This window comes from Triticum dicoccoides, chromosome 7A, assembly GCF_002162155.2.
Source record: "Triticum dicoccoides isolate Atlit2015 ecotype Zavitan chromosome 7A, WEW_v2.0, whole genome shotgun sequence".
Lineage (NCBI taxonomy): Eukaryota > Viridiplantae > Streptophyta > Magnoliopsida > Poales > Poaceae > Triticum > Triticum dicoccoides.
In genome coordinates this window covers 6387680-6395983 of record NC_041392.1, presented here as the reverse complement: position 1 = coordinate 6395983, position 8304 = coordinate 6387680, and the positions used below count along the sequence as shown (strand labels likewise).

At 48.9% G+C, this 8304-nt stretch overlaps 2 protein-coding genes across 2 annotated transcripts; one reads left to right on the top strand and one right to left on the bottom strand.

Moving 5' to 3' along the window:
* On the top strand, positions 1-2615 carry LOC119332805 (ferredoxin--NADP reductase, leaf isozyme 1, chloroplastic-like; the record flags this gene model as incomplete). Its single annotated transcript, XM_037605952.1, has 7 exons — positions 1-459; positions 532-610; positions 1505-1596; positions 1690-1767; positions 1895-1957; positions 2077-2311; positions 2417-2615. Coding segments are annotated over 7 exons (1074 nt in total), but the record flags the coding sequence as incomplete, so codon positions are not given.
* Positions 2616-2765: 150 nt separating this feature from the next.
* Positions 2766-4809, bottom strand: LOC119328649 (WAT1-related protein At3g30340-like). The gene is made up of 3 exons (XM_037601627.1): positions 3651-4809; positions 3418-3569; positions 2766-3254 (listed from the first exon to the last, which is right to left on the bottom strand). Exons 1-3 carry the CDS (start codon positions 4434-4436, stop codon positions 3077-3079), a joined length of 1116 nt encoding a protein of 371 aa, XP_037457524.1. The 5' UTR covers positions 4437-4809; the 3' UTR covers positions 2766-3076.
* Between the last annotated feature and the right edge of the window lie 3495 nt (positions 4810-8304).

Below are 8304 nucleotides of genomic sequence, written 5' to 3'. Positions count from 1 at the left end.
ACGGCCGCGGCCGTCTCCCTCCGGGCCGCAACCACCACCTCCACCTCCCCGTCCAGCGCGCCGCAGCACTCCCACTGCAGCTTCCCGTGCGCCGCAAGAACGACCGCCGTCTCCCGCCGCGGCGTGCTCACCGTCCGGGCGCAGGCCGTCTCCACGGATGCGGCGCCGGTGAAGGAGAAGAAGGTGTCCAAGAAGCAGGAGGAGGGGGTGGTGACCAACAAGTTCCGGCCCAAGGAGCCGTACGTGGGCAAGTGCCTGCTCAACACCAAGATCACCGCGGACGACGCGCCCGGGGAGACGTGGCACATGGTCTTCTCCACCGACGGCGAGGTGCCCTACAAGGAGGGCCAGTCCATCGGCGTCGTCGCCGACGGCCAGGACAAGAACGGCAAGCCCCACAAGCTCCGCCTCTACTCCATCGCCAGCAGCGCCCTCGGCGACTTCGGCGACGCCAAGACCGTACGCTCGATCCGTCGATTCCGCCGCTCCGTTGGCACTGCTTGTCGCTGACTGAAATCGATCCGGCTGCAGGTCTCGCTGTGCGTCAAGCGGCTCGTCTACACCAACGACGCCGGGGAGGTCGTCAAGGGCGTCTGCTCCAATTTCCTGTGTGAGTCCCAACTCCCAGAGATGAGGAAATCTGCATTTTTCGGCTCTGAAAAATCTGAAAAAAGTATTCAGACTTAACAGTGTTCAGTTTAGTTCAGGCCTTTTGCAGTTCAGATATCAGGATGAGTTAATCCTTCTTTTTTATTAAATTATACACATTCCTGCTAATGCTATTTCTTCATTGCAATCCAAAATAATTATCTCGGCAATGGATTTGGCAGAATGTTCTTCTGTTGCATTGCATCCCCTGTACTTCCTTTTCGAAAAATCAATCGCTAGTGTTCAGTATTCAGAGTCGGTTCAGTCGAGGCTCTGCAGATCATCAATAATCTGTTTCTTATGCTAATTAGTAGCTATTTTAAAACTCGCTAGTATCTCATTCTCATTATCGTGGCTATTGCATCCTCCTATACTTATGTCTGAACAAGGTGTTAGTGTCCAGGCTTCAGAGTCGGTTCAGTTCAGGAATTGTAGACCTTAAATAATCTGTTTCTTGTGCCAATGAATATCTGCATCATGATTTACTAACGCTAGTCAGCTCAGGCTCATTTAAATTTGTGTTTTCTTCACTGGAATCCATGAATCTTATCTCTGCAATGGATTTTACAAGTTGGCACTGTCTCGGCTGCTATTCTTCAGTTGCATTGCATCCCCTTGTACTTCTCTCTGAAAAATAATCTGCTACTGTTCAGAATTCAGAGTTCGTTGTATTCAGGCTTTGCAGGCTTTCCAGATCATCAAGATGTGTTTCTTGTGCTGATGAATTATGTATATTGGGAAACATAAATTATGTCTGGATCACCATCTACGAACACTGGATTTAATCACTGCTATTTTACAAGTTGGTAGTGTCTCATTCTCACTGGCATGTTTGTTGTTTACCATGCTAATGCAGGCGACCTGAAGCCCGGTGCCGATGTCAACATAACAGGGCCGGTAGGCAAAGAAATGCTCATGCCTAAAGACCCAAATGCTACTATCATCATGGTGAGCCTGAACCCGATGATTAAAACATTCAACAATTCATCCATCACAAACTGATGGCCAACTAGTAATTTCAATGTTGTCGTTTGCTTGCAGCTCGCGACAGGGACCGGTATCGCGCCATTCCGGTCATTCTTGTGGAAGATGTTCTTTGAGAAGTATGAAGACTACAAGGTAATACATACATAGTGCTTATGATGTTTGTCTGCTATTCCCTGTCCCACCTGGTACTGAATACCTTATGTTCACAAGAAACCTGAATCAACAAATTAATGTGTGAATCCCTTGTGCTCTTGTGCAGTTCAATGGCCTAGCCTGGCTCTTCTTGGGAGTTCCGACCAGCAGCTCTCTGCTCTACCCAGAGGTCGGAACATCGATCACCTCTCGTAGCCTCCATGAGATTTTTCTCTCCAAGTGCTACTTCATTGTTTCTTGTGACACTTGATCATCTTTTTTGGCTGCACCTGCATTTGTGAACATCAGGAGTTTGGGAAGATGAAGGCGAAGGCGCCGGACAACTTCCGGGTCGACTACGCCATCAGCAGGGAGGAGACCAACGCGGCGGGAGAGAAGATGTACATCCAGACCAGGATGGCTGAGTACAAGGATGAGCTGTGGGAGCTTCTGAAGAAAGACAACACCTATGTGTACATGTGTGGACTGAAGGGCATGGAGAAGGGTATTGATGAGATCATGATCCCATTGGCTTCAAAAGAAGGTACTACAATACATTCTTCTGAATTTTATTTATTTTTGTTGATACAATAACTTGAGCAGTTTAGTGCGAATGGCGCTGAATTTTGCGTCGTTTTGACGATGCTAGGGATCGACTGGATAGACTACAGGAAGCAACTGAAGAAGTCGGAGCAATGGAACGTCGAAGTCTACTGATTCATGTGTTTCTCATTCTTGGCACTTTCTTGTGCATATGTGCCGACGCACGCCTATTCGTGCGATCGAAGAGATTGATGTACGTACATAATAAAAGTAGATAAAGGGTGTATTATTTCTGATATTTTTCATCCTGGTTTATTTCAACTCCCAACTATATATCCACTACTATCCCCTCTGCTAAAATTCACCAACAGTATTTCACTCAAATAATGCCATTGCCATGTATACAGCTCTTACAAATTTGCAGTTAATTAGAACATTTCACGTATGTCCCCACGAAAAAAATACACTTCTTGAAAAACATAAAACATACAAAACGTGGCGACATCTAGTATACATATTTTCTCTGAATGTCTATTAGTTTTGGTTTAGAATCTTCAGATCATTATCCTACCGAGTGTTGTCTGGATCAGAACCTAAACAGCTTCACGACATGACTGACAGTGCCCTGAAGCTTAATTTACACCATTAATGGCGGTCTCACAAGAACATGGGGAAAAAAAACTGAAAAGTGTTGGAGAACTTATTTGCTGCACTTGTTAACACCCACCCAATTGATGGGGGGCTCCTCTGTTTTCCCAATCTTCAGTCAGGGCTGCATCTGGACTTGCACCTGTTGTTGCTGTTGCTGCTGGTGCTGCACTGCTTGCTGCTGTTGCTGCTCTCTGTCATCCTCTGCAATTTTTGGAGGCTGCTGCAGGGCCTCCTGCCTCTTGCCCCACAGCAGCAGGTACAGCCCACCTATCACCAACACCGATCCCAGCACACTGCAAAAGCGCCATTATATTGTCAGGTGTCGAGTCGAGTCAATCATGCGTGGACAGTGGACACTAGGCAGGTGCATGCATGATCTCTCAGTGTCTGTCTGAAACTCTGAATCTGCATGATCAGGTGTGGTGCTGGTGGAATGGTGAGGTGTCGCAGTATTACCTTCCGAGGTAGAGCGTCTCGTGCAGCACGGTGAAGTCCATGACGGAGACGATGATCTGCACCACCGGGATGAAGGCCGCCACGAACACCGGCCCCCGCTTCTCGATGCACCACGTCAGCAGCACGAACGACACCCCGCACCCCACCACGCCCTGGACGAATTCAGACAAGCGAGCTGGTCGTCAGTGACTGACAGTTGATACAAGTAATTCAGTTGAGGTATGGCGGCGTACGGCGTAGAGGATGGTGAGGATCTGGAACTTGGAGGTGACGAGCCAGGCGGCGAGGCCGAGGCTGCGGTGGGCGCAGAGCCCGACGGCGGCCACCTGGAGGAAGCTGAAGGTGGACATGAAGGCGTTGCAGGAGTAGACGTAGGGGTACTTGCGGGCGAGCCGGCCGTGCAGCAGGAACCAGCAGGAGAGGCACACGCAGTTGCCCAGGATCGCCACCGTGCCCAGCGTCCACCTCTTGCCGGCGGCAGGGTCGGCGCCCACCGGCGACGGCGCGGAGTAGTGCAGCTGGCCGTGGTGGGCGTGGGTGAGGGGCACGCCGCGGTAGAAGGTGAGCACCATGGCGCCCGCGAGCGACACCAGCGTGCCCGCGAGCTTGGCGACGCCCGTGGCGGTCCTGAGCTTCAGGGACTCGGACCGCGTGGCGGCGGCGAGGAGGAAGGTGAGGACCGGCGCCACGTTGGAGAAGGCCGTGACGAAGGTGGCCGTGGTGTAGCGCAGCGCCACGAAGATCATGTACTGCCGCAGCGCCGCCCCCAGCGCCGCGCTGGCGAAGAGGTAGGCGAAGATCTCCAGCGTCATCCTCGGCCGCGCCTTGCCCTCCCGGAAGTAGGCGATGGGGCCGAGGAAGATGGCGGCCGTGAGCTGCTGCAGCGTCACGAGCACCAGCGGGTCCAGCCCGCCGTTCATGGCCACCTTGACGAGCGACACCATGACCGCCGCGATCGCGTTGAGGAACACCATCACCACCACCGGCCACACCCCGCCGCCGCCGCTCCCCCCTCCCATCGCTCCGCCACCAACGCGCGCAGGCAGGCGATCGAGCCGGTGGAGAGGAAGATATGCGGCGAGCGGGCGGGCGAGCAGGTTGGGTCGGTGTCAGGCGGGCTTTATAGCCGTGAGAGAGGGAGGAAGGAGAGGGCGAGTGGGCAGGGATTGTCCATGGGAGGGAGGGAAGATGATGCAAGAAAGAAGAGGGAGAAAGCGAGGGAAGGGAGGGAGGGGGAATCGTTTCAGGTACGGCGCGCGGCTTTTGGTTTCGCCACCACCACCACACCGCCGGGAAAGGTGACCGGACCAGACACCGGAGCAGAGGCCAGATCGGTTACAACAGACGGGAACTGTGTGGTGTGCTGTGGGTAGCATGCAAGTGTATGCCTCTGCATCATCTACGTGTGGTGTGGTGTGTTGTGTGTGTGTGTGAGAGAGAGAGATGCATCACCTCATCGCCTCATCTTTTGGTATGGTAGCTGCTATCAATCATGGGCTGGGTGCCCCAGCCAGCCAGCCACCTACACCTATCTATCTATGATCCGTCTTTTCCCAAAGGCGGCAACAAAGAAGATCTTTTCCTCCTTTATCCTCTCCTCTCCTCTTCTCTTGATTGTGCATGTATAGGTTGCTGTTGTTGTACGTTGTAGGTTTGGAAAGAAGAGAGATTCTCTACATTTTTGGATATGTGTTATCTCTTACTGTTATAATACTATATAATATGCACATTTCACAAAAAAGATCTTTGCTTTCTTGATCCTCTCTTAGTTGTGCAGAAGATTGGAGGAGATTTCATCAAAAAAGGAAGGAAGGAAGGAGGAAAGAAACTGGACAGGGCGTTGGATATGTGTTATCCCTTGCATTTTGGTCCATGCCATGGTCGGCGGCGCTAGAGCTAGCCCTACTTGTAGGCCTTTTGATCTCATCACCTATCTTGTACTCCCTCCATTCGGAATTACTTGTTTTGGATTTGTCTACATACAGATGTATCTAGACTCATTTTAGTGCTAGATACCTCCGTATCTAGACAAATTTAAGACAAGTAATTTGGAACGAAGGGAGTATGTTATACGGCGACAAGTGTGCGTACCACAAGGTTGTACAAACGGTCACTTTCGACCAAGAGTTTATGGGTACGTTTAATTGGATGGCAGCCAACAATCGCCTTACCATTTTTTCCATGTTGACCGAGGGCGTTGGCGTGCGTTTGGTTGGATCATGGCCAGGATTTTGAATATACGCCAAAGTTTTGGCCAACGGTTCAACCGTTAATTTGTTGGGCGTGGCTGGAGGATTCTGTGAGAATGAGTACTACGTCTTCTAACTGTGTGCTTCTTTGTGGTTCGGCCTGGACCATTGGTTTGCTTACAACCAAGGAATCCTGTTCCCTGATCCCTCTTTGTTAAATGAACTTACATGGGCAAATTTTGCTTTTGCTCCTTTTATTGTCAACTAGCCCAACTATTCTGCACGGATCCTGGTAATCGCTTTCTTATCATGTGGTGTTATCGAGAGGTTGCTAGAATGTCAAACTCTTTCAAACCTAAATTCAATTTTTGTTAGTGCACCACTATAGGGCATGTTCTTTGGCAGCTTAAAAAATAAGCCGCCTTCTTCCCATCTTATTCCATAAGCCGCCTCTCATTCACTAGGTCCTCTATACAAATTATGGATAACTAATTGGCAAGGCTCAAAAATTTAAGGGGCAACTTACTTTTTTAAGCTGGGGAGAGGTAGCTTATTTTTTTAAGCCACCCAAGAACTAGCCCTAGGTATTCTCTAGGTAAGAGGAACTCTATCACAATCGCCATATTCACCCGAACTGCATAATAACTGCCATGTGGAACACGAACCACAAAAAGCAGCTCCACCGGAGTTGCTATCCACACCTCAATCGCCATCATTTTTGGAGCTCCCTCCATATTTGGCCTCCCAACCTCCATATTGAAGGATGGGAGGGATACTTTAGAGAACACTCCATAATTTGTTGGGCGTGGCTGGAGGGAAAATTTTCGTCAACCATCCCACTGGAATCGAGCACTGCCTTCAAACTTCGAGTCGTCATTGTCAAAATTGAGTCGTCGTCGCCGCTGGAATCGCGTCATTGCTCATGCAGCTGATTACCCCCGCGAAGCTCCGTGCCATGGCTTTTGGAGAGGAAGGTCATCGTGGTTCATAGGAGCTTGAGGCCCATGGAGTCAGGTGCAGGACCGTGTCGTGCACATCCATGACGACAGCTCCTAGAGAGAGGATGGTCGCCGTAACTCGTAGGAGCTTAAGCCCATGGCGCCGTCATGTGCTAGTGCTGCTGGGAGCAAATAGCCCAGTGTGTCATCAGGAGGAGTAATCCGTAGTTGGATTACTAGGTTGATTTGAGGGTAGCCATGGGACGCTGGCTGGCTTGATCTAAGAGTAGCCACGGGCGATCTGGAGAGGGTGGTTCGGACGTGTGGTTGCGGGATGAGAGATTAGGGGAAAATAAAGCGAAAGAAAGAAGGTGCCCCACAAGGTGAGAAAAATTTGGAGGTTGGAATATAGTGAACCTGACTTTGCAGGCAGCCTAGTCAGCATCCATATTTTTGGCGATCGACTACATAACCAATATGGCGATTCTCAAATTATGCAACATCTGCCAGAGTTGCTCTAAGCCACCTACACCCATCTATCAATCTTCCTTTCTCCAAAGAAAGCAACAAAAAAGATATTTTCTTCCTTTGTCCTCTCTTGATTGTGCATGTAGGCTTCCAACGGAAAGGAGACCAGTGCATTTTTTTTATCTATGAACGCACATACGCACATCCTGCTCCTATGAGCCGACATATCATTTTGAGATTTACGAAGTTACCGTAGGTGCCTCGTCGTCGAGGGGAATGTCTCCTCCCACTGAATGCGCATCGCCGGAAATTCTGAAATAAATGCAGGAATAAATGCGAGCTGGGGACACCACAATCCCTCTAACCATCCAACCACAGGTTGGTTCGCGGAAAGATATTTGCTTTATGTGTTATCTCTTGATTGTGCATGTTACATTTTTTCAAAGAAATGAAAGAAAAACTGAACATATAGGATATTTGTTATCCATTCGCATTTTGGTCCATATGCATGCATTGTCGGCGGCGCTAGGGCTATAAAAACATGGAACAACTAGGCATTTTGATCTCATATGTGATAGGGCGGTAAGTGTGCGTGCCAAAAGGTTGTACAAGTTGGCTCTTCTCGCCAAGAGCTTACCCGCTCACTTCCTCACCACATTTGTGTGACCTTGTGGCGGGTTTTATTACTCGGTTCTAAAATCGTAGTGGATTTCTTATAATATATGATAACTTAATTAAATGGACTAACATTTGTCTAAGTTTATTTGAGATTAAGTCTCAGTGTTTGAAGATAATTGTTGACCCCTTAATTCTTCATGTCCAAGTGTTGGCAAGGTGAAGGATATTTCTCATGGCTTTGCCGATTCAAGATCATATTAAGTCCTTAGGTATGCTGATACTATCCAAAATGATTAACTGTGTTGGGTGATAATCAAATTCCAAAGTCACACAAGCACCTCAATCATTTCCCTACTATCTCTCACATTTTACATTATTTGGTGCTACCGAGTTAGAATTCTAGGTGTAGCCTATATCTCATATACCCATACCTATCCCATTGTTATTTTTTTTTTCATTTGAACCATCCGCTTCTAAGAGAGAGCCACCAAGTCACGTGTCTTTCTCAAAGGAAGTTCTACTCTAACATCCATGCCAAACCTTCCAATCTCTATTATCATCTTTGCTTTCAAGCGAATCTTTCAAGGCTTCATCCTATGAATGTCTGAGTGTGGCAAAGATTTTCTTTGGACGCACAAGCAACCTTATCTAGTTACTTATGGAGGGTGTGCACC

Bases quoted from the DNA above. Each gene is read 5' to 3' on its own strand.
- LOC119328649 (XM_037601627.1), bottom strand. From the start codon at position 4,436: ATGGGAGGGGGGAGCGGCGGCGGCGGGGTGTGGCCGGTGGTGGTGATG. The intron at 3,570-3,650 runs GTACGCCGCCAT...GAATTCGTCCAG, and splicing joins TCCTCACCATCCTCTACGCC to GGCGTGGTGGGGTGCGGGGT. The intron at 3,255-3,417 runs GTAATACTGCGA...GCGCTTTTGCAG, and splicing joins GAGACGCTCTACCTCGGAAG to TGTGCTGGGATCGGTGTTGG.